Source organism: Vicia villosa, linkage group LG5 (genome assembly GCF_029867415.1).
Source record: "Vicia villosa cultivar HV-30 ecotype Madison, WI linkage group LG5, Vvil1.0, whole genome shotgun sequence".
Taxonomy (NCBI): Eukaryota; Viridiplantae; Streptophyta; class Magnoliopsida; order Fabales; family Fabaceae; genus Vicia; species Vicia villosa.
In genome coordinates, this window is record NC_081184.1 from 102,601,523 (window position 1) to 102,627,358 (window position 25,836).

At 34.9% G+C, this 25,836-nt stretch overlaps 1 protein-coding gene and 2 long non-coding RNA genes across 3 annotated transcripts; 2 read left to right on the forward strand and 1 right to left on the reverse strand.

Moving 5' to 3' along the window:
• Window positions 1-377: 377 nt before the first annotated feature.
• Window positions 378-3,916, forward strand: LOC131601914 (uncharacterized). Its single transcript, XR_009283879.1, has 3 exons — window positions 378-877; window positions 2,414-2,617; window positions 3,646-3,916. It is a non-coding gene; the product is annotated as an uncharacterized LOC131601914 (long non-coding RNA).
• Window positions 3,917-6,851: 2,935 nt separating this feature from the next.
• Window positions 6,852-10,390, reverse strand: LOC131601913 (uncharacterized). The gene is made up of 3 exons (XR_009283878.1): window positions 9,891-10,390; window positions 8,151-8,354; window positions 6,852-7,122 (listed from the first exon to the last, which is right to left on the reverse strand). It is a non-coding gene; the product is annotated as an uncharacterized LOC131601913 (long non-coding RNA).
• Window positions 10,391-10,621: 231 nt separating this feature from the next.
• On the forward strand, window positions 10,622-11,713 carry LOC131601909 (fasciclin-like arabinogalactan protein 12). Its single transcript, XM_058873841.1, has one exon. It carries the CDS (start codon window positions 10,678-10,680, stop codon window positions 11,551-11,553), a length of 876 nt encoding a protein of 291 aa, XP_058729824.1. The 5' UTR covers window positions 10,622-10,677; the 3' UTR covers window positions 11,554-11,713.
• The last annotated feature ends 14,123 nt before the right edge of the window (window positions 11,714-25,836 follow it).

Consider the following 25,836-nt stretch of genomic DNA (forward strand, 5'->3'; position numbering starts at 1 on the left):
AACCACAAATAAAATCTGAAACATGCAATTGCAAGGGAAATAATGATGAATGCTCTTGCAATAATATAGAACAACAAGATTTAGATTTAGACATAGACAATGGTATCAGAGCTTGAGATACCAGCCATAAATGGAATCCAATATAAATTACCTCAAAACTTGTTTAGATAAACAAAAAAAGAAATTAGAAATTTTAGAACAATTATTAAGAGAAAATATAAACTATAATAAACAAATTTTAATTATTTTAAAGGAGCAGGTAAACAATAAAACACCAATACTTATCACCCTTCATATGCAATCAAATATATCTATGCTTTTCAACATGCTTAGTCTCAATTTCCAACACTAAATTCCTTATTCCTAATTCCTAGGACTGTTCAAAAAATCCACGAACTGAACCGAACCGCTAAACTGAACCGAACTGAAGTTAAAATAACCAAACCATTATATTTGGTTAGTGAACCGAACCGCTATGTTATTAACGGTTCTAGAACCGAACCAAATTAAAACTAACCAAACATAAACCAAAACTGAACCATTAATTTTAAAAGATCAATATTAAACTATAGTTGAAACCAAAACACTGAAACCATCGTTGAAAACCAAAACACCAAAAACTGAACCCAAATTGTTGAAGCTAGAAAGAACCCTAAATTCCCAAATTGTTGAACTTGAAGCTCCAAAGATGAAGAACCCTAAATTCCCAAATCGTTGAAGTTGTGTTTCCCTCTCTCAGTCGCATTTGCATTTTCATTACCAAATCACAAGCTCTTCACCGCGCACTCGTTCTGCTCCAGTTCAGCTTTCAGCCATCTCCTCTATACTGTGTTGATTTTCATCTTTCAAAGGTTCATAACCCAAACTAAACTTGTAGGTAATAAAAGGGTTTCTTTCTTTTGTGCTTGTATTCTCTTTTATTGGGTTAAGAGTGTATATTTTGTATCATATTTGTGTTTGGCTACTGTGATTTTGAAGGTGTTTTTCAACACCCAAACTTGGTTTATTTGTGTTTGGAGCTGTGAATTTTGCCTTGGTTTGTTCCATTATGATGAATGATTTGAGTTATATTGTTTTCTCATGGATTGATGCAGATTTGAGTTATATTTGTGCTATCTCTTCTTTCTTTCAGAAATGTTATGTTGTTGTTACCAACCAAAACCGATATATTGACATCTCTGAATGATATTTCAAACGTGTCTGTTATGTAGTTGTGTCAATTAGATTTCCAATATGACAGGACAAACAATTATATAACACCATGCATATTGGAAACAGGTCATACTCATAGTCATACTCACACTTCCCTCGGGAATTGCTTGAGCCAAAACAAGTTTTACACTTACCCTTGCTTACAAACAAGAATAGAGTCTGTTCCATATGCAAAATACAGCATGCACCAATAGTTTCTTATCTTATACCTGCCATTTCATGATCTAAGACACTAGATTTCAAATCATTACGAAAATAATACCTCGTGCTATATAAAATTTTCCGAATGTTGTTAAGAAAAAACAACATTCATAGTTCATTACACCTTAAACACCAATTCAAGTACTAACTAAAAACAAATAACAATACAAAATACTCATAAAAAAGCAAGTTTACCCTTTACTTCACTCTCATATTCCAAATCACCATCACCATCAAGATTAGATGTCTAGAAAACCTTTTTTTAATGACAGGAAGTTTTGGTACCTAGGTACTGTGTGTATATTTATATGCACTTTAAAGAAATCTTCACTATTAGTATTATCCACATGGTTTGAAAATGTGATTGGTCCCTTATGTTTTTTTATGATACTGGTTTATAAAATTGTGCCTCAAGTAGTATGGTGTTGCTATTTTATTGCATTGCAGTTTCGAAGTCCTCTTTTGTATACCTTGTAAAGTATTACTTATCTAGGTTCACTTTGATTGCTAGTTTAACCATTCTAGTTTTCTGAGCTCTCTTTGATTGCTTGAATTTAACTATACAATAGATCATCTAAATCATAGAATAAAGAAATGACTAGATCCATTTAGAATATTGTTTTTTCTGATTTCATTAAGTCCATTTCTCTTTGGTTTAAAAAGAAACCTTACTTTAATAATCCTAGTAGTTTCTGCAGAAGAAAAAACCACCTGGTTTAGCAGACAAATTGCATAGTTTCTTTCGTAACTGAGTAGTATATTTGAAGTATGATATATTATAGTAATAATAATTGAGTAGGATCATGGAAAGGCAATGGAGGAGATTATGAGAGGGTGTGAGTTTGCCAACCAGCTCCAACAATTACTGCTCAACAATAATAGTAATGATTTGACAAAAACAACTTAGTTTGTTCAAAATCTTGTATACCTTGAAACATGAAAAAGTGCTTGATTGTTTGGAGTTTTCCCACATAAAACTTGACATTTTATATCATTTTAGCTCGAGAAGTGTTGGCTATTACCGCATCTACTGTAGCTTCAGAATCTGCTTTCAGCACGGGTGGAAGGGTTGTTAGTGATTATCGCACTTGTCTAACACCTAAAATGGTAGAAGCGCTTGTTTGCACGCAAGATTGGTTGAAAGGAAAATCCATCTCCTTATTTTCTGAGGAGGACCTTGATGAGATTCATCAATTAGAGCAAGGTAAATCAATTTTCTAACCTTTTTCTGTTATATTTCCATTTTTTTATTTTTCATGGTGATGACTTATGACCATGTCATCTTATGACTAGTAGAATTGTCAATTAAGTTGATTTTTTTAGTGATATTATTGTTTTTGATAACTTCATATGCATTATGTTGTCAGAAAGAATTAGATTCTTTGTTGTCAAAGTTTTTCCAATTGGGTAGTGGATTTCCTTTGGTTGTCATGGTGCACTTTCTTTTTTACCTTTGGTTTCTTTTCCTTTATCTCCACTAAGGTTCTACTTGATCTCTTCTCATCACCACTTTTTTTTAATTAAACTTTTAAACTAGTAAATTAACTACAGTATACTCCATTTTTCATTGAGGTTATGCGTGTCTGAGAAGGTGGAAAGTGACTGGTTCAAAAAATAAGGAAGAGGGTGAAAGTGTGAATAGAGACTGTGGTAGGAGGTATTGATTTTCATATCTCACTCATGGTTGCTGAGAAATCACTTTCATTTTATGGGAGTGACCAAATTTTGTGAGGTGGAAATGAGTTGCACGCAAGTTTCAACTTCCCTACATTTTTGTTATGTCAAGCAACTGTGAAGGGATCATTTTCTTTGTAGATAACTTTTCAAATAAATCCTGAGAAAGTATCATTTTTGTTTCTGTTTGTGTTTTGTATTTTTTCTGTGTTACATGATTAGTTAGATACTATATGTGAGTCAAGATTGGAAAGATGATTGTTGATATAAAGTCATCTTGTTGTGCTTCTTGAGTTTCCATGTGGTATGAGGCAATGATAATTGAAAATAAATAATCAATTGAATAGTTTGAAGTTCGAAAACGATTGTTACTTGTAGTTTATTCTTAAATTCGGATACATTTAAGTACTAATTTTGGAAGACATGTTGGTTATGGTTATGTTGATATCTTTCTTATTTGTCATTGTAATTTTGGCTTACATTTTAGTTGTGATATCTAACTTGGGTATGGTTATGTGATATCTAACTTGTCGTTGTAATTTTGATTTTGTTTTGTAGAGATAACATCTCCGACATCGGTAAATCTTGATGATGATGAAGACTTTGCAAGTTAAAAGAGTTTCAGAAGACCCTAGTTTAATTTTAGTTGATTTTGGTTTAAGAACTAGTCCGAATAAATTTTTGTTTAAGAAATGGTTCGATTGAATTTTGGTTTAAGAAGAGTTGTATTTAGATACTAGGATTGACTTTTTTGAGCTTATCTACTGATATAAGTTTTGTGACACTGTTTGCGAGACTTTATCAAAATAGCTTATGACATTTTTTATAAGCTTTTTTTAGCTTATTTTTATAAACTTCAAGTTAGCTTACGGAAACAACTTATAACACAAATAAAAACGATTTAAATTTATTTTATTTTTTTTGCTATTAAAATGACTTATACAAATTTTTTCATAAGTGCTTATTTTTATAAGCACTTGTGCTATAAGCCGTAAATAAGTTGCTTATCCAAATAGTCCTAAATATTGTAAAAATTAACTAATTTATGATTTTTTAATGAGTTTTGACTTTTGCAATTTTAAATTAATTTGGATTTTGATTATGAATGTAGATAAAAAGAAATTAAGTTAAAAATTATGTATAATAGTATATTAAAAAAGTTTATAAGAAAATGCTAAAAATAAATTTAAATAGATTTTTTATTAAAAAAATTTAAAATTAAGTATAACGGTTCGGTTCTTTAGTAAATGGTTCGGTTTGTAAAAATTGTCTTCTAATGGTTTGGTATGGTTCGGAATTCCGAACCGTTATGCCAAACCAAAACTTTTGGTTCAGTTCGGTTCTAAAAAAATTGAAACGGTTCGGTATGGTTCGGATGCCTTTATATAATGGTTCAGTTCGGTTCAGTTCAGTTTTCTGACATAACCGAACCATGAACAGCCCTACCGACAAGGAGAATATGATGGGGCATATCAATCAAGATTGAAAAGTTAGAAAAAGTGAGAGCTTAATTGTATATAACCAAATTAGATGAATGGCTGTGAATTATGCAATGTATTGTTTTTAATTAAGATCATGGTGGCTGTGTGCAGTTGTAGTAACGGTGATGCGATTGTGGTAGTTGTAATTACAAGGATGTAGATTGCATAAAAGAATTTTAAAACATTTATGTTTGAATTTTATCCCTTAAAATTGGTTCAAAAAGCTAGGTTGTCCAAACCCCACCAACACGATCTTGATACTACTAATTGTTTATGAGAAGAAGCGTTTACATTGAATCAAGAGTAATGCAGGTGAGAAAAATCACTTATTCAATAAAAATTTTAAGATATTAGATATATAAGTTTTTTCATTAATAAAATGTTTAACCTCTATTTTTTAAACCTCTGAAAATATATTATTACAATTTTACTATTATATTTTATAAATATTCAATTTGCATATGTATCCTATTTTGTTAAAATTTATCTTCTATTTTGTCAAAAATATTTGACTCTTAACTCGTATTTAAGGGGAAATATTAGTTTTAAGCCTAAATCATAAAAAAATAAAAATCAATTTGTTTAATATAAAATATTTCAATATGAGAGTGTAGAGTGAGGGAGGGGGTAATGTAGAGTGATGAAAATGTAGAGTGACATAAAGTGAAAGTGTAGTGTGTAGTCAGATTCATGTAATCAGAGTTATGTGCAGGGATTTTTAGTCTGTTTCATATCCATCTTCATCAAAATTTATAGAACCGTCCGAATTTGTTGGATTAAACCTCCTAAAATTTATAGTTATTCTTGGTTGAATTTTTCTATGGTTTCTCATTATGTAGTATACTTGTGAATGATCTCCATAAAAATGTCCTTCAAAAAAGTCTAAATGAAGTGAAGTGAAAGTGAATTCATTTAAATTACTGACTAGACATTTCAATTCATGTTCTTCAAAATCTTTTTCTATTATGTATTGTAATGTCTCTAATGTTATTTTTTCTTGAAAATAAGAAAATTTTAATTTCTTTAGAATAATTTTAACTAGATCAGGATATGGAAATGCCTGAAGTAAATATGTTATTTTTTCATCAAAATTTTGGATAAACACGAGTCTTGATAATTGTTTGGTGGAGTTATGTTCAGAATAATCAAATCCAAAGTAATTTGAAAAATACCTCTGTGTTATGAAATTAGAATTTTTATTTTTGAGATCCATAATGTAAGTTTATTTTCTTTTGAGTGAAAGGTGTTTTTGTTTTATATTAATATTCCTTCTTCCTATTGCTTGTTTCTCTTGAGGTATGAGTTATTCACACTTGTTTAACTTATTTATTTATGTTTATTCTTATTACTAGTAAATAGTCATTGTTTATCTAAGAATCTCACCTTTTTATCCCTAACATACTTCCACAGAGTTTCTTCTAGAGACAACCTCTGCGTCAATGTTCCTTATCGTCTAAGAACCTCATCCTAGCGGTACTATTTTTCCTTCTGGAATTTCCCTATCGGATTATTTCTTTAGACTAGAACACATTCGGTTCAAGCAGGATTTACGTATTTTGATTGTGAGATAAACATGAATTAATACTAGTAATAAAAATAAACATACATAAACAAGTTAAACTAATTGCTTAAAAACTCATACCTTTTGAGAGCAATATAGGAATTAGTAGGGCTGTTCATGGTTCGGTTATGTCAGAAAACTGAACTGAACCGAACTGAACCATTATATAAAGGCATCCGAACCATACCGAACCGTTTCAATTTTTTTAGAACCGAACTGAACCAAAAGTTTTGGTTTGGCATAACGGTTCGGAATTCCGAACCATACCAAACCATTAGAAGACAATTTTTACAAACCGAACCATTTACTAAAGAACCGAACCGTTATACTTAATTTTAAATTTTTTTAATAAAAAATCTATTTAAATTTATTTTTAGCATTTTCTTATAAACTTTTTTAATATACTATTATACATAATTTTTAACTTAATTTCTTTTTATCTACATTCATAATCAAAATCCAAATTAATTTAAAATTGCAAAAGTCAAAACTCATTAAAAAATCATAAATTAGTTAATTTTTACAATATTTAGGACTATTTGGATAAGCAACTTATTTACGGCTTATAGCACAAGTGCTTATAAAAATAAGCACTTATGAAAAAATTTGTATAAGTCATTTTAATAGCAAAAAAAATAAAATAAATTTAAATCGTTTTTATTTGTGTTATAAGTTGTTTCCGTAAGCTAACTTGAAGTTTATAAAAATAAGCTAAAAAAAGCTTATAAAAAATGTCATAAGCTATTTTGATAAAGTCTCGCAAACAGTGTCACAAAACTTATATCAGTAGATAAGCTCAAAAAAGTCAATCCTAGTATCTAAATACAACTCTTCTTAAACCAAAATTCAATCGAACCATTTCTTAAACAAAAATTTATTCGGACTAGTTCTTAAACCAAAATCAACTAAAATTAAACTAGGGTCTTCTGAAACTCTTTTAACTTGCAAAGTCTTCATCATCATCAAGATTTACCGATGTCGGAGATGTTATCTCTACAAAACAAAATCAAAATTACAACGACAAGTTAGATATCACATAACCATAACCAAGTTAGATATCACAACTAAAATGTAAGCCAAAATTACAATGACAAATAAGAAAGATATCAACATAACCATAACCAACATGTCTTCCAAAATTAGTACTTAAATGTATCCGAATTTAAGAATAAACTACAAGTAACAATCGTTTTCGAACTTCAAACTATTCAATTGATTATTTATTTTCAATTATCATTGCCTCATACCACATGGAAACTCAAGAAGCACAACAAGATGACTTTATATCAACAATCATCTTTCCAATCTTGACTCACATATAGTATCTAACTAATCATGTAACACAGAAAAAATACAAAACACAAACAGAAACAAAAATGATACTTTCTCAGGATTTATTTGAAAAGTTATCTACAAAGAAAATGATCCCTTCACAGTTGCTTGACATAACAAAAATGTAGGGAAGTTGAAACTTGCGTGCAACTCATTTCCACCTCACAAAATTTGGTCACTCCCATAAAATGAAAGTGATTTCTCAGCAACCATGAGTGAGATATGAAAATCAATACCTCCTACCACAGTCTCTATTCACACTTTCACCCTCTTCCTTATTTTTTGAACCAGTCACTTTCCACCTTCTCAGACACGCATAACCTCAATGAAAAATGGAGTATACTGTAGTTAATTTACTAGTTTAAAAGTTTAATTAAAAAAAAGTGGTGATGAGAAGAGATCAAGTAGAACCTTAGTGGAGATAAAGGAAAAGAAACCAAAGGTAAAAAAGAAAGTGCACCATGACAACCAAAGGAAATCCACTACCCAATTGGAAAAACTTTGACAACAAAGAATCTAATTCTTTCTGACAACATAATGCATATGAAGTTATCAAAAACAATAATATCACTAAAAAAATCAACTTAATTGACAATTCTACTAGTCATAAGATGACATGGTCATAAGTCATCACCATGAAAAATAAAAAAATGGAAATATAACAGAAAAAGGTTAGAAAATTGATTTACCTTGCTCTAATTGATGAATCTCATCAAGGTCCTCCTCAGAAAATAAGGAGATGGATTTTCCTTTCAACCAATCTTGCGTGCAAACAAGCGCTTCTACCATTTTAGGTGTTAGACAAGTGCGATAATCACTAACAACCCTTCCACCCGTGCTGAAAGCAGATTCTGAAGCTACAGTAGATGCGGTAATAGCCAACACTTCTCGAGCTAAAATGATATAAAATGTCAAGTTTTATGTGGGAAAACTCCAAACAATCAAGCACTTTTTCATGTTTCAAGGTATACAAGATTTTGAACAAACTAAGTTGTTTTTGTCAAATCATTACTATTATTGTTGAGCAGTAATTGTTGGAGCTGGTTGGCAAACTCACACCCTCTCATAATCTCCTCCATTGCCTTTCCATGATCCTACTCAATTATTATTACTATAATATATCATACTTCAAATATACTACTCAGTTACGAAAGAAACTATGCAATTTGTCTGCTAAACCAGGTGGTTTTTTCTTCTGCAGAAACTACTAGGATTATTAAAGTAAGGTTTCTTTTTAAACCAAAGAGAAATGGACTTAATGAAATCAGAAAAAACAATATTCTAAATGGATCTAGTCATTTCTTTATTCTATGATTTAGATGATCTATTGTATAGTTAAATTCAAGCAATCAAAGAGAGCTCAGAAAACTAGAATGGTTAAACTAGCAATCAAAGTGAACCTAGATAAGTAATACTTTACAAGGTATACAAAAGAGGACTTCGAAACTGCAATGCAATAAAATAGCAACACCATACTACTTGAGGCACAATTTTATAAACCAGTATCATAAAAAAACATAAGGGACCAATCACATTTTCAAACCATGTGGATAATACTAATAGTGAAGATTTCTTTAAAGTGCATATAAATATACACACAGTACCTAGGTACCAAAACTTCCTGTCATTAAAAAAAGGTTTTCTAGACATCTAATCTTGATGGTGATGGTGATTTGGAATATGAGAGTGAAGTAAAGGGTAAACTTGCTTTTTTATGAGTATTTTGTATTGTTATTTGTTTTTAGTTAGTACTTGAATTGGTGTTTAAGGTGTAATGAACTATGAATGTTGTTTTTTCTTAACAACATTCGGAAAATTTTATATAGCACGAGGTATTATTTTCGTAATGATTTGAAATCTAGTGTCTTAGATCATGAAATGGCAGGTATAAGATAAGAAACTATTGGTGCATGCTGTATTTTGCATATGGAACAGACTCTATTCTTGTTTGTAAGCAAGGGTAAGTGTAAAACTTGTTTTGGCTCAAGCAATTCCCGAGGGAAGTGTGAGTATGACTATGAGTATGACCTGTTTCCAATATGCATGGTGTTATATAATTGTTTGTCCTGTCATATTGGAAATCTAATTGACACAACTACATAACAGACACGTTTGAAATATCATTCAGAGATGTCAATATATCGGTTTTGGTTGGTAACAACAACATAACATTTCTGAAAGAAAGAAGAGATAGCACAAATATAACTCAAATCTGCATCAATCCATGAGAAAACAATATAACTCAAATCATTCATCATAATGGAACAAACCAAGGCAAAATTCACAGCTCCAAACACAAATAAACCAAGTTTGGGTGTTGAAAAACACCTTCAAAATCACAGTAGCCAAACACAAATATGATACAAAATATACACTCTTAACCCAATAAAAGAGAATACAAGCACAAAAGAAAGAAACCCTTTTATTACCTACAAGTTTAGTTTGGGTTATGAACCTTTGAAAGATGAAAATCAACACAGTATAAAGGAGATGGCTGAAAGCTGAACTGGAGCAGAACGAGTGCGCGGTGAAGAGCTTGTGATTTGGTAATGAAAATGCAAATGCGACTGAGAGAGGGAAACACAACTTCAACGATTTGGGAATTTAGGGTTCTTCATCTTTGGAGCTTCAAGTTCAACAATTTGGGAATTTAGGGTTCTTTCTAGCTTCAACAATTTGGGTTCAGTTTTTGGTGTTTTGGTTTTCAACGATGGTTTCAGTGTTTTGGTTTCAACTATAGTTTAATATTGATCTTTTAAAATTAATGGTTCAGTTTTGGTTTATGTTTGGTTAGTTTTAATTTGGTTCGGTTCTAGAACCGTTAATAACATAGCGGTTCGGTTCACTAACCAAATATAATGGTTTGGTTATTTTAACTTCAGTTCGGTTCAGTTTAGCGGTTCGGTTCAGTTCGTGGATTTTTTGAACAGTCCTACTTGTCGGATAAATGACAGCATGGGATCTTCACAACATCGTACCATCTAATTCCTGTATTCAATCACCATTGTCTCTATCTTCGTTGATGTAACACCTTATTTTATAAGTTCACAAATCACAATTAAAGGTTTATTACAAAGCCTTTTTACCTACATATCATTCTCTCCAACCTATTATAAAAGCTTCCTTCTTAGCATCATCAATACATCAAATGCTCATTGCACATACAATTGTAACCATACATAAACACACTTCAATATCTTCTTTTAGCAAGCAAAGATGGTTAGAATTCAATATCTTTTATCATTGTCATTGGCAATACTAGTTTCTCTATTGTATTCCACAACCACTACTTTATCTCAATTATCTCCTGCTAATGCTCCTATACAACCTACACTTCCAGCTCCAACCCAACCAGCTGCTGCCCCTAAACCATTGGTACCTTCCTTACCAGACTCACCTACTGACTCCACTCCTGACACTGCAGGCAGCGTCGACATCGTCGGAATCCTGAGAAAGGCAAAGTCATTCAATGTCTTAATCAGACTCATGAAAACAACTCAATTGATCAACCAACTCAATTCGCAACTATTGACTACAAAAACAGGCGGATTAACAATTCTTGCACCAGATGACAGCGCGTTCTCAGAACTCAAAGCAGGATTCCTCAACTCTCTTTCTGATGGACAGAAACTCGAGCTCTTACAGTTCCACGTTATTTCTGATTACGTATCAAGCTCTAATTTTGATATTCTAACCAACCCTGTGAGAACACTTGCCGGAGCTAAACCAGGAAAGGTGGAACTGAATGTTGTGAGTTACGGTGGAAGTGTGAACATATCAACAGGTGAAGTGAACACTACAATCAATGGCATTATATATACCGATAAACATCTTGCTATATATAAAGTTGGCAAGGTGCTTCTCCCAATGGAATTCTTTTCCGTTGCAAAGGCACCTGCAAAAGGACCATCTTTGGCACCAGAACCTTCAACTGATACAGCAAAGTCGCCTAAACCTGATAAAGATATATCCTCAGACTCGTCGCAGGTGGTTAATCCAAAGGAACAGAATTCTGGCTCTGTGAAGATTGTGTACGGGAAGTGTGTGTCTTTTGGACTTATAATAGCTATGGCAGCGATGATGCTAACTTGATTATGTAGCTTCGAATGAGAGGAGAGAGATCTTTGAAGGTTTACATGATTATATACTTTGAGTATTGAATTGTTTAGATTTATTATTATATTTTGGGTCGTGACAAGGCAGATCTAAACATTTCATATTAGTGTGGCTAAACATAACAAAAAATTATTAATTATTTTATATTTGAAATAAGAAATAATATTGTTTAAAGAAATACACTTATAATAAAAATCGTGTGCCAAATATGAAGGATTAATAAATATAAAAGTGAGAGAAATTGAGATGTAGTAACATTGTTTCAAAAATCGTATCGGACCGGCCAGTTGAATCGTGAATAAGAAGGGTCATCGACCTAATTTGAATGATGGATCAGATAAGCTATTAAACAAGTGAGAGTCTGACAAAACTAACGAAAACCTATAAACAATTTCGGGAAACCAACGGATTAAATGTTTGTTTTTCTTTCCCAGGACAAAACAACGTCGTTTTGATAATTTTGTTATGAAATTCTGGTACAAGAGACTCAGATGTTCTATAGGATGTCGAGACATCTGATCTGACATTAATAACACAGACGAGAAAATATAAGTACTGAAAAGATAAAAAATACACAGAATTGTTAACCCAATTCAGTGACAAACACACTTACTCTGGGGGCATACCAAGCCAGGAAGGAAATCCACTATCAGTAGTATCAATTCAGAGCTAAACTACCCCGTTTATAACTCTTCACTTAATCCCTATCCAATGAAATCTCTACCTAGGTCCTCCTAGATATGGAATATCTCCATTCCACTTCCAATAACCTTAGTGTTGTTGTACAGTTTCAAGTCCCAGGAGCTGTACCAACAATCTAATTTCCACAATCCTGTATCCACATAATAGAAGACACACTTCCATGATGAGGAGACCCACTCCTATGTCGGGAAGGAAGCCACACTTCCCTCCATACTCAGCCTTGACTCTAGACTAAGAACACCATCTTGTGAGTTGCTTAAAAGCTTCCTCCAAGAACAATACTCAACCCATTACCTAAAGACTTTTGAGTGAGAACAAGGTGACCATCCCACAAACCGGGTGGTTTCACCTACCAACACAACCCTTATAATTTTACATATTGGTTTGCTTAAAAACCTAGGTTACAAAGCTTCTATTTATAACCTATTCCCAACTGGACTTAGGCCTCTAATTACAACAAATATGCTGTAACAAATCTCCAAAAGATTCTCCTACAAAATAGGTCTTCAATCAAATCTTCCTAATAAATCTCCAAAATTAGAAAGTCTTCATTCAAACATATTCGAATTTAATTCTTCATGATCTTTCATGCGCCACCTATGATTGCATAATATTGGTTAGTAATATTCTGCATTGTTGTTATTTGCTGAGTCAGATTCAATCAACAATTCTGATTCAGACGCGATTTCGAATGGTTTGCATAAGACATCTTCTTTGACATGTTGTCCAAATGTTGAAACAAATCAACTCAACATGTTTCTCTGTCAAATAGAACTTCCACCTACTTTCTCTTACAAGTTATATATCCTATTTAACTAATTTATACTATATTAGTTTTTCCAAACATAATGCCAATTCAAATTATAGAGAAATAACAATCTCCCCCTTTGACTTATTTTGGCTAAAACGAATTTATACAACCTTTGTATTACAGAAGCTAAACAAATACAATGGTCTTTAATAATTAAGTACAATAACAGTAATTTGGAAGTCTTCAAATAGTCACTGTTTATGATCTTCGATCTTTGTATGAGATAGTCTTCAATCTTCGTCTATGATGTCGAGACATCATACCAGGACTTTTTTATGGCAGTCCCACTTTCCATGTTTTCTCTCTTTTAAGGATCCCACGAATAACACATAGTCTCTCCTCTTTAAAAGATGCTCTACAAAGATAACATAACATAACCACTTCTCCCCCTTTTTATCCATAATATGACAAAGGCTTCTTTCTAGAAGGAGAGATCACTATAGCACAGTGTCATACCCCAAAATGTGCCCATCATATTTATGCATATTTCAGTCCATTTGACTTTCAAATGCTCAAAGATACACAAGAAGGAAGCATGCAGTCTCTCTCTCCTAAACAAGTGCCTCTGAACTAGGGTTTTGCCCTTCTCAAAGAAAAGTCAGGTTCTGACACCTCTAATAGACTCTATGGCCTCTCATATGACTCAAATAATCCTCATGCCAATTTTCCAGCTTTGGTTCAGAAGATTGCTCACCCAATGTCCCAAGCGATCAATAATCGACTGGTTGACCTAAAAGTCAAACTATGGTCAACATACAGTCAAAGCTTCTGATTTTTGGTCAACAAAAACATTTTGAAGTCACATTCATCATTTGATCAAGGGTTGATCATGATTCATCAAGAAAAGCTCATAAAACAACAAAGCTCATAGTTTCTAAATTAGGGTTTTCAACTGAAGGTCAACTCAACTTTGACCAGGCATATCACTCTCATATTTCCTCAGAAATTCCTCAACCACAACTCACTCTCAAGGAAAATTGATTCTCTACAACTTTGATGTTGGGCTCAAGGTCAATAAATGCTTCCGCATAAGAGATATGAGCCAATACATTACAGGTCCTTCTAGAAAATCGCAAAAAGCTGTTTTATGTCAGGAGCAATATCATCAAGATAAAATCTTCAAATGAAAAATATGTTCCAAAGTGGCTTATAGAGGACATCTTGAGCTTTCCAAAAAGTCCTAGATCATGTCAATATGATAAATGTTGAATGAGTTATGACTCTCACAAGTTGGTCGATTTTTGAGAATTGCATAAAACCCTAATTGGTGAATTTCATATTTTTGAGTAATGGGCCTATAGTATTGCACTTCCCACGTGATTTTGAGACTGAAAAAGGCCCATTAGTCATATATTATTTGTTTCATGATTTTATTTTATTTATCTTTGATTTTATTCATTAAAATTCAAAATAAATCAAATAAAATCACAAATAAATGAAATAAAAGTATATGATTCAATCATCAAATAATCAATCAATCCAAATTGATTCTTAATTCAGAAATATATGGAAAATGGTTGGAAAATAGATTGAATCAAAAATAGAAACTTTTGGCTCAATAGAATAAAATCATATTTCTCATTCAAAGCTTGATTTTTTCTTCAATCTTTTGACCTAATTCTAGCCTCTATATAACCATAATTCCTTCAGCATTAGGGGTGACGAAAAAATCTTGCCTCAAAGCTCTCTCAAAGATCTCAAAAAAACTCCACAAATTAGGGCAAGAAAGCTTCTCTTCTACAGTAAGCCTCAACGCTTTTCAAGCATCTCGTTCCACTCTTGAGGAATAGCTATGAAAAACGTTAATAAATTCGTAGCAGCAAGCTAAGCAAATTCGTAGCAATTAATTGAAGAAGATGATGAACAGTATGTTTGAATGTTTGACCACACCTGGAGTGCTCCTATTCGTCATTCAGTGGGTCCTATCCCTCTCTTTCCATGCGTGCCCCTTTATCATAGGCTGGTCAACAAAGAAAAATTCTCTCTGGTTCTAATTGGTTCGCCAGACAGTAGTGGGATCCACGTTGGATTTACCCACTAAAAGTGTGTTTTATATTTAATATTTGTGCCCCATGTTACTAACAGCGCATGAAAACAGTTTAGTTGGCAAAGGATATTAGTGTTGAGCAGAGTTACCTGGGTTCGATCCCCAGGTTTAGCAAATGTATTTTTTCAACTTATATTAACGCAGATCCAACGCATCTGGTCCTCTCATGCCCACAATACATCCGCACCTTCCAGCCACAGCATTGTTCTTCCAGCAGATCTGACGCGCGCAAACACACAGCTCCACCATGGACTCTTAGAGCTGAGACACACAGGATCCAGAGCTAAGTCCCTTTTCTTTTTTTATTTTATTTTTATTTATACCTTATTATTTATTTCTTCTTTTAATTTATTTCTTCTTTTAATTTATTTCTTTTAAAATATTTTTTATAATAATTTTATTTAACTATTTATTTTGTTTAATCGAAGATTCGATTTTTTTCCTCATAACATTAAAAAATAATAATTGTTTTATAATAAAAAAGATATTACTTTGCACATGTTTTTTTAATTAATTAAGTTAAGGATTTTACACTAATAATTATTTTGGGTTAGTAATTTAATTTTGGGCTAATTAATTTATGCCTTAAACCCTGATTTTTATCATGATCACTAATCACTGTTATTGGTAGGTGTTATCCATTAACGCGCTTTTAAGCCTTATAAACCCTTTAAGTCACAATAAGTTTTCTTTTTAGGGTTTATAGATCTTTAATCAATTAAGGTTTGTAGATCATTCATACACTAAAAATTCTTTTCTTTCGTGCAAATTTTCAGGGTTACCCCAGTATCCTCCGACTACGCGTTGCAAATCAAAAGCTAAGTTTCTATTTCTTTTCTTCTTTAAATATTATTTTAATTTTATTTTGTCTTTGCCTAAAATAGGGTTGCCTCGAACAGTCAATGAATCCCTCCTACACTAACTTTTATTTATTTTCTGTTTAATTCTCAGATGTTTAGAGTCAATCGAAGGTTCAAGGAAGATCAAGGCTCAAATCGAAGGTTCGAGGAAGATCAAGGCTCAAGATAAAGATAATTAAATTAATTATTCATATCTCTTATCTTCTGCTTTAATTCCCCCATCCCCGCAGGTGTTTATTGTAATAACGTAGGAACTTTTATTTTTCTGCCTTTAATTTCTGCAATTTTAAACTGCGTGGTTAGTAATCCTAGGGAGTGCAAGCCTTGAATTAACATAGCTCACTAATTTACAAGATAAATGTAATCGAATTTAACCACGCGATTGTTGCACCCACACACCTTTAGGGTAATCCCTCTCGTTGTCTTGTTGCCTTATTTATCTATTGCCTGTTGCCTCTAATTGTACTAAATAGTCACGTCCCTCGATTCCGAGGATACCAAAAGCAAGGTTGCCTAAAGAGATTGAAAATCATCTAGTCCCTCGAAGTTGCCTCGATAAAACCTGATGATTGTCCCAGTTGCTAAGGTATCCTCGCATGATGCCTAAAAAGATTAATGATTATTTTATCCTTCCCTTAGACTACCTGCCCTCTATATGGTAGGGACAGTCTTATGGCGAACGATACTTTTCTCGATGACCCTTAACATCCAATTGAAAGACTTTCTGCCCTCTTATGGTATGGATAGACCCTTTCGCCCGAAAAGCTAAAAGAACGAATTTTAAAACTTAGGGTAATTGCTTTTTAATTGCTTGCTCTTTTTCTAATTCAAATTCAAATTCAAATTCTTTTTCCCACTAATTTTCAAATACTTTTCAAAAGACTACGCTTATTTACAAGCTAAAGTTCTTATTCAAATTTCTATTCACACCCTACTTTTCAAACAAATCAAACATTTTAAAAACAAAGTGAGCTAAGCAATTAAGAGCCCATGGAAAACCATGGATACAAAGGGTGCTTTAAGCCTTCCCTTTTTATAACTTACCCCCCGAACTCAATCTCTTTCAAAAAGGTTTTTTTTCTGTTCTTTTAGCCTTTCTATAAATTGGATAAAATAAAAGTCGGTGGCGACTCTTGCTATCCGCACACTTCAAATAAAGTCAGTTCACCGTATTACAAAATTGGCGACTCTGTTGGGGATGCTTTCGATTAAAAAAGAGGGGTTACCTTAAAGTTTAGGATTCACTTTAAAATTGTTTGATTTGTTTGCTTTATATTTGTGGGCCTGTTTGGGTTTACTTGTGTGAAAGATCCTATCCCGGATCTGAGTACCTTAGGTAAATGGCATGAGACCAAGGAGACTGCACAGCGTATACTGATGTGGTTGATATGGTAGCCATCGTTAGTGTGACACATTAGTTTGTCCTGGTGTTCCTTGGGATCCGACTCGAGGAAACACTTGGCTGCTACGTGGTGTCATTAAGCACTAATTTGCCCTTAGAACCCTAGTTGAACTTGACTTTGGCCTATTAGAAAGTAGCGAGGTGGCTGGCTTTGGTTCCGACTGAAGTTGGTTGATACTCGAAGCTACACTCATATGGACTGGACTTTCAGGACCTTCTTGGTTGGTGATTCGATTGCCGAACTGAGATAAGCGCCTTCGAGAAAGGTCAATGATATGAGCTCCCTAGAACCCGATCTTTATATAGGACAGGTTGAACCAACTAAACTTCAGTGGGGAGGGTAATTACCTACGAACTTCATGCAAGCCTCTAAACCTAAGGGAACTTGTGTGACTTGTTTGTGTTTGCTACTAACCTTTGTTTCCTTGCAGGTTTTGTTAAAGGACTTGTTTGCCCTTACTATCTCACGTTGTGCCTAATGAACTGCATGATCCGCTGTCGCGCGCGGGTCAAAAACGAGTTGTTTAGTATAAAAGCAGAACAGCGACAGTTGACTCGAAATATCGTTCTCAAAGGATTCTTATTTTTATTAACTAAAAGCTAAATCGATTTAGGGGGGGTTGGTTTGGTCGAAAAATGATTATCAAAAGTGATTCTGAAAATAAGCTGATTTGAAAAAGTGATTAATAATTAAGCTAAAACGAATCAACCTACTGTATCGACTTCCGCCTCATCATTGATTCATATAAATTTCCAAACGGGTCTATTCCTATTCGACTACAACAACTATCAACAAGCGCAATAGCAATTATATGAAGGAAGTTTCTGAAATCCGAATTAAGCAAACGGAATAAAACCTATGCGAATTAAGCAAACGCAAATTGATCGAACGCGATAACGCAAAAGCTACGGTAACGCGAATATGATTCAGAAACAACAACAACAATCGAATTTAAGAATTATATCCTATAGCCACAACCAAATTAAGCAAATAATTGAGATTATAAGAATAATTCAAAGGAAACAGATCAATATGGATTTTATAAAAGAACCTCAAAGTGGAATTCGTTTACAGCAGATTGATTCTTGGAAAATTAGTTCTCCATAGTCATTCTTTGCAAGCTCTCCAATTCGTGAATAGTGTTTTCGTGAATAATGAAGGTCAGTGAACAGTGTCGCGGCTGCTACCCTAAGGGGAGAGAGAGCGACCCGTTTTACAATCCAACTGGGTCAAAAATACGACCCAGGCCCAAAACTAACTGACCCGAAACTTAACTAAAACTAGTGCTGCAACTTCAACGAATATTCTGGCCCTTCTACAGTCCGATTCTGACTTCGACTCCAACATAAGAATTGTAGCTCTTTCTCTTAGCTTTCCGGCGATTATTAGAACGCCTCAATCGGACTCCTGGAACTCCAGATATGAACGTTTCCGTGCAGACTGTTATTGCTGAAAAATTAATACGAAAAACAAATAAGTGCAAAAATAAAATAAAATATAAAAACATATTAAAACATAAAAATAAATAAAACAAACCGAAGAAATGCTTGAGTACAAACATGGAAGAACGTGCATAAAAATGCACTGATTAAATTCCCCCACACTTGAACTTTTGCACTCCGAGCAAAATGAAAAGAAAGCAGAAAAAACATCAACAGTTACTCATCCTAGGCTACAGATCTTCTTCGGGTGAGTTTGCATCGACAGGTACTAATCTTGCACACTAAGGACATCGTAAGAACACTAACCACAAATATGCAAACATAAGGCTCCTAAATACACAAACCAATTCAAATCATATTATTATACCATAGCCTAACTTACTCATCCTTTTTGCTCTTTTTCATTCAGGCGCAATCACATTAAGCCCGTTATCTCCACACACTTATAGCAGGACAACCGGTTAGTGACTCTGATCCTTTTGCACGGGGTTCCGGTACTTGTGTGGCATAACCCTTTGCTTACTCAGATGTAGTTGCGGGGGATCGGACCGTAATCCTCCCTACCAAGTTCAGCACCAGAAACCGCTGAACCAACTAACAAAGAGTTTTGAAAACCTTTTTTTTTTAAAGATTACACAACCGTTGGGTTAAGTGACCGGGTGAGGATCACCAAACTTAGAAGGTGTATTACCTTTTTCTTTTCTCTTTTTTTTTTCTTTTCGGAACATTCACTTGTATTCATCGGCTTCCTGCGTAAAGTGTGTGAGAGATGGTGCCGACTGCTGAAATAAACTACTCAAGAGCTGTCAAAGAATGAGAAATTAAGGCTAAAACATAATAACAAATTCAAATCAATTTCCGTATGCAGGAGACTTACGGTGTTAGAACGATATCGATCTTGTGAACTTTTCCCATGTCTCCGCAAACCCGACTCAAATCAGTGTGTAGCCTAAAACTTTCAAGAAGCTGCATTTTTTATTGAAATTAAACAAAATACTAACACACAAAAAACAAATAAAACACACAATTTCCTCCCCCACACTTAAACTAAGCATTGTCCTCAATGAAAAGACATTACTAATAAAGTAGAGAGAAGGAAAGAAGGACTCCCTGATCAAGTTGCAGCGTAGTCAGGTGCTTCTAAAGAAAGCTCCTCTATGCTGACATTTTCAGGCACCGAACTTTCATGGAATAACTTCAGCCGCTGCCCGTTGACCTTGAAGACTTTGCCAGTACCTGCACTTTTTATTTCTACTGCACCATGAGGGAAAACATTAGTAACAACAAAGGGGCCAATCCATTTGGATCGAAGTTTCCCAGCCATAAGCTTAAGGCGGGAGTTAAACAGTAAAACCTGTTGGCCCACAGAAAATTCCTTCCTAGAAATCATTTTATCATGGAAGTGCTTAGTTTTTTCTTTATAAATCCTAGAGCTCTCATAAGCCTCTAATCTAAGCTCTTCCAACTGTTGCAATTGGAGTTTTCTTTCAATACCTGCTTGTTGCATCTCCAAATTACAACTCTTCACCGCCCAAAAAGCACGGTGTTCTATCTCAACAGGAAGATGACACGCCTTACCAAAAACAAGTCGATAAGGAGACATCCCAATGGGTGTCTTGAAAGCTGTCCTTTGAGCCCAAAGTGCGTCTTCTAGACGACGGCTCCAGTCTTTCCTGTTTGGCTGCACCATTTTCTCTAAAACCTGTTTGATCTCCCTGTTGGAGATCTCAGCTTGCCCATTAGTCTGTGGGTGATATGCAGTAGAGACTCTGTGCACAACTCCATACTTTCGGAGTAAGGCTTCCATGGTGCGGTTACAGAAATGAGTGCCTTGGTCACTTATGATAGCTCGCGGTATTCCAAACCTGCAAAAGATATTAGACTTGACAAACTCTGCAACAACTTTAGAATCATTAGTCCTAGTGGGGATAGCTTCCACCCACTTTGAAACATAGTCAACAGCAAGCAAAATATAAAGGAAACCAAATGATACAGGAAAGGGACCCATGAAATCGATCCCCCATACATCAAATACCTCACAGAAAAGCATAGGCTGTTGAGGCATTTCACTCTTGCGAGTGATGTTGGTACCTGCTATCTGGCACTCTTTACAAGTGCGATAAATCTCAAAAGCGTCCTTAAAAATAGTTGGCCAATAGAAGCCTGAATCAAGGACCTTTCTTGCAGTTCTTTGAGGACCGAAATGTCCGCCGACTTGAGATGCATGAGAAAATTTTAAAATAGATTCAATCTCATTGTCGGGGACACATCTCCTGATTACCTGATCACTACCAAATTTCCATAGATATGTATCATCCCAAACATAATATTTGGCATCACTTTTGAGTTTGTGAACCCGTGATCTAGATGCACCTGTAGGAAAAACACCAGCAACAAGAAAATTAACAATGTCAGCAAACCAAGGTGTAATCCCATGCAAAAGAAACAACTGATCATCAGGAAAATCATCCTTAATAGGAAAAGGATCTTCATCTCTCTCTATCCTGCTCAAGTGGCCAGCCACTAAGTTCTCAGCTCCACTTTTGTCTTTAATCTCAACATTAAACTCTTGGAGCAGCAACATCCACCGAATCAATCTCGGTTTTGCATCTGGCTTCTTCAGCAAGTACTTTAAAGCTGCATGGTCAGTAAAAACAACAACCTTGGAACCTAGCAAATAAGATCTGAATTTGTCAAGAGCAAAAACAATAGCTAGCAGTTGTTTTTCAGTGGTAGTGTAATTAGACTGTGCATAATCTAAAGTCCTAGAAGCATAGTAAATAACATGGGCAGCCTTGTCAACTCTTTGTGCAAGGACAGCCCCAACAGCATAATTCGAAGCATCACACATAAGCTCAAAAGGAAGTGTCCAGTCAGGGGGCTGAATGATGGGAGCGGAGGTCAATGCTTTCTTCAAGAAGTCAAACGCTTGTTTGCATTTGTCATCAAACTCGAAAGTGACGTCATTCTTCAACAAGTTCGACAGCGGAAGAGCTATCTTGCTGAAATCCTTGATGAAACGCCTGTAAAAACTTGCATGACCAAGAAAAGAACGAATCTCGCGAATGCAAGAAGGGTAAGGCAGTGTAGAAATCACATCAATCTTAGCAGGGTCAACAGAAATTCCTTTTTCAGAAATAATGTGACCAAGAACTATTCCCTGCTCAACCATAAAATGACACTTTTCATAATTCAACACAAGGTTAGTCTCGATGCATCTTTCTAAAATCAAGTTTAAACTGTTCAAGCATGCATCAAAGGAAGAACCATAAACAGTAAAGTCATCCATAAACACTTCCATGCAATTTTCAATAAAATCAGAGAAAATACTCATCATGCATCGTTGGAAAGTGCCAGGAGCATTGCAAAGGCCAAAAGGCATCTTCCTGTAAGCAAATGTACCGAATGGGCACGTGAAAGTGGTCTTTTCTTGATCTTCGGGTGCAATATGAATCTGAAAGTAACCTGAAAAACCATCAAGAAAATAATAATGTGATTTACCAGCTAGCCGTTCAAGCATCTGGTCAATGAACGGCAAAGGAAAGTGATCCTTTCTAGTAGCCTGGTTCAGTCTCCTGTAATCAATACAAACTCTCAAGTTGTTCTGGACTCTAGTGGGAACAAGTTCATTCTTTTCATTTTTTACCACTGTGAGTCCAGATTTCTTAGGTACAACCTGCACTGGACTTACCCACTTACTGTCAGAAATAGGATAAATGATACCTGCTTGCAAGAGTTTGGTTACCTCTTTCTTTACAACATCAAGAATCAAAGGATTAAGCCTCCTTTGGGGCTGCCTTACTGTTTTCGCTCCATCCTCGAGTAAAATCCTGTGCATACACATCGAAGGACTAATACCTAGAAGGTCGGCTAATGTCCACCCGATTGCTTTCTTGTGCCTCTTCAATACCTGCAAAAGTCTGTCTTCTTGATTTAAATCAAGGTTAGAAGAGATAATAACAGGAAGTTTTTCATTATGCTCCAAGTAAGCATATTTCAGGTTCCCAGGGAGCTCTTTTAGCTCTAAGGACGGGGGCTGAATGATGGATGGAAGGCTTGGGGCAGCCGGGATGTCAAGAGCATCGACGGCAAAAACAACCTCACCGGTAACAACTTCACCTGTAGGAAATGTATCAAAGCTGCAAGGAAGCATCAATCTCAGCACAAAGGACACAAACGTTAGTGTCAGTGTAGTCAGGACATGAATAATCATCATCAAAATCAGAGAGAGATGGAAAATCAAATGCAAATAATTCAGAATAACTCTCGTCAACTAGTTCAGAAATCAACTCAATGTTAAAAACCGAATGCTCCTCCACAGGGTGTTTCATGGCATCGAAGATGTTAAATTTTGCGACGATGTCACCAAATTCCATGGACATGGTTCCATCATCAACATCAACTTTTGTCTTCGCCGTTTTCATGAACGGTCTGCCTAAGATGATGGGAGCTCTGCTTGACTTAGTTTCTCCTTCCATGTCCAGAATGTAAAAATCTGCAGGAAAAATTAAATCGTTAACTTGAACGAGGACGTCTTCCACTATGCCGGTGGGACGTGCATTGCTCCTGTTCGCCAGTTGAACGATTAAACCTGTATGCTGCATGGGACCAAGGCAAAGGTTATTATAAATAGAAGTAGGCATAACATTAATGCCCGCTCCTAAATCAAGCAAACAGTTATCAAATTTCTTATCCCCGATGGTACAAGGAATAGTAAAAGTTCCCGGGTCCTTGCACTTTTGTGGCAAGACCTGAGAGATGGCCGAAACACTTTGTTCGGGCTGAATGAAAGCAGAGATGCTTCTTCCCAAGTTGACTCTATCACTTCCTTTTACTTTTCTCTTGTTTGTACACAAATCCTTCAGAAACTTTGCATACCTTGGAACCTGCTTAATCACATCAAGAACGAGTTGTTTAGTATAAAAGCAGAACAGCGACAGTTGACTCGAAATATCGTTCTCAAAGGATTCTTATTTTTATTAACTAAAAGCTAAATCGATTTAGGGGGGGTTGGTTTGGTCGAAAAATGATTATCAAAAGTGATTCTGAAAATAAGCTGATTTGAAAAAGTGATTAATAATTAAGCTAAAACGAATCAACCTACTGTATCGACTTCCGCCTCATCATTGATTCATATAAATTTCCAAACGGGTCTGTTCCTATTCGACTACAACAACTATCAACAAGCGCAATAGCAATTATACGAAGGAAGTTTCTGAAATCCGAATTAAGCAAACGGAATAAAACCTATGCGAATTAAGCAAACACAAATTGATCGAACGCGATAACGCAAAAGCTACGGTAACGCGAATATGATTCAGAAACAACAACAACAATCGAATTTAAGAATTATATCCTATAGCCACAACCAAATTAAGCAAATAATTGAGATTATAAGAATAATTCAAAGGAAACAGATCAATATGGATTTTATAAAAGAACCTCAAAGTTGAATTCGTTTACAGCAGATTGATTCTTGGAAAATTAGTTCTCCATAGTCATTCTTTGCAAGCTCTCCAATTCGTGAATAGTGTTTTCGTGAATAGTGAAGGTCAATGAACAGTGTCGCGGCTGCTACCCTAAGGGGAGAGAGAGCGACCCGTTTTACAATCCAACTGGGTCAAAAATACGACCCAGGCCCAAAACTAACTGACCCGAAACTTAACTAAAACTAGTGCTGCAACTTCAACGAATATTCTGGCCCTTCTACAGTCCGATTCTGACTTCGACTCCAACATAAGAATTGTAGCTCTTTCTCTTAGCTTTCCGGGGATTATTAGAACGCCTCAATCGGACTCCTGGAACTCCAGATATGAACGTTTCCGTGCAGACTGTTATTGCTGAAAAATTAATACGAAAAACAAATAAGTGCAAAAATAAAATAAAATATAAAAACATAAAAATAAATAAAACAAACCGAAGAAATGCTTGAGTACAAACATGGAAGAACGTGCATAAAAATGCACTGATCACTGCATTCGCATAACATTCATGACATCATGACATCATAAGCATAACATGATTTAACTAACCCTTTCAAGGATCTTAGGGATTTAGGGCGCACAATTTCAGGTACTCTTATCAAGGACCGAATTCCTAATCAAGGGGCAAGAGGATTTATTTTCCTCTGGCAACATACCCTCCAGTTCAGAGACTCAGTACCTATCAAGGGGCAAGAGGATTTATTTTCCTCTAGCCATATACCTTCAAATTCAGGAGTATCCCGAATCAGATGCTATGACCCACTCGATACGGGGAGCTTGATTCCCAAAGAAGGAAGTTCAAAGACAAAGTCATGGTTCTTCAAATAAAGAGGCGACCAAATCATTTTCCAATGTTGCTAACTAAATTCCTTAAAGATCCTTGAAAGCATTTCATTTGCATTCATAATATCGCATGACAGGTTTCCTATGATGGGTTTCTCATCCTTCCTCGCTGTTTATTTCAGCATCATGGATCTCGAACAATCTGTCAAGAATCTCCAAGCTCAGAATGCTGAGTTCCAAGCTTTGATCATGAACTTGTCCAAGGGGCAAGAAGAAGAAGAAAGGCAAGAAGACTCGGGGGAAAAAGCTTAGACCAATATTGCAACTCAGGGAAGCTGATGTCTCCGAAGACAGTGACGACGATGATACTAGTATCAAAACTGATGCAAAAAGTAACCATGATTCTGCCAAGCCCTCTGAAGAAGAAGGGGATTATTACCATGAGGACGAACATCCTGATGACAAATACAAGTTGTTGGAAGAACGTATGAAAGCCATGGAAATTCAGAAGATACCTGAACTGGATTTTGAGGAATTAGGACTCATCTCTTGAGTTGTTATACCTACGAAGTTCAAGATTCCAACTTTTGCAAAATACGATGGAGTATCTTGTCCTAAGCTGCACTTGAGGTCTTATGTAAGGAAGATTCAACCTCATACTACCGATAAGAAGCTATGGATCCACTTTTTCCAAGAGAGCTTATCCGGAACTCAACTCGAATGGTACT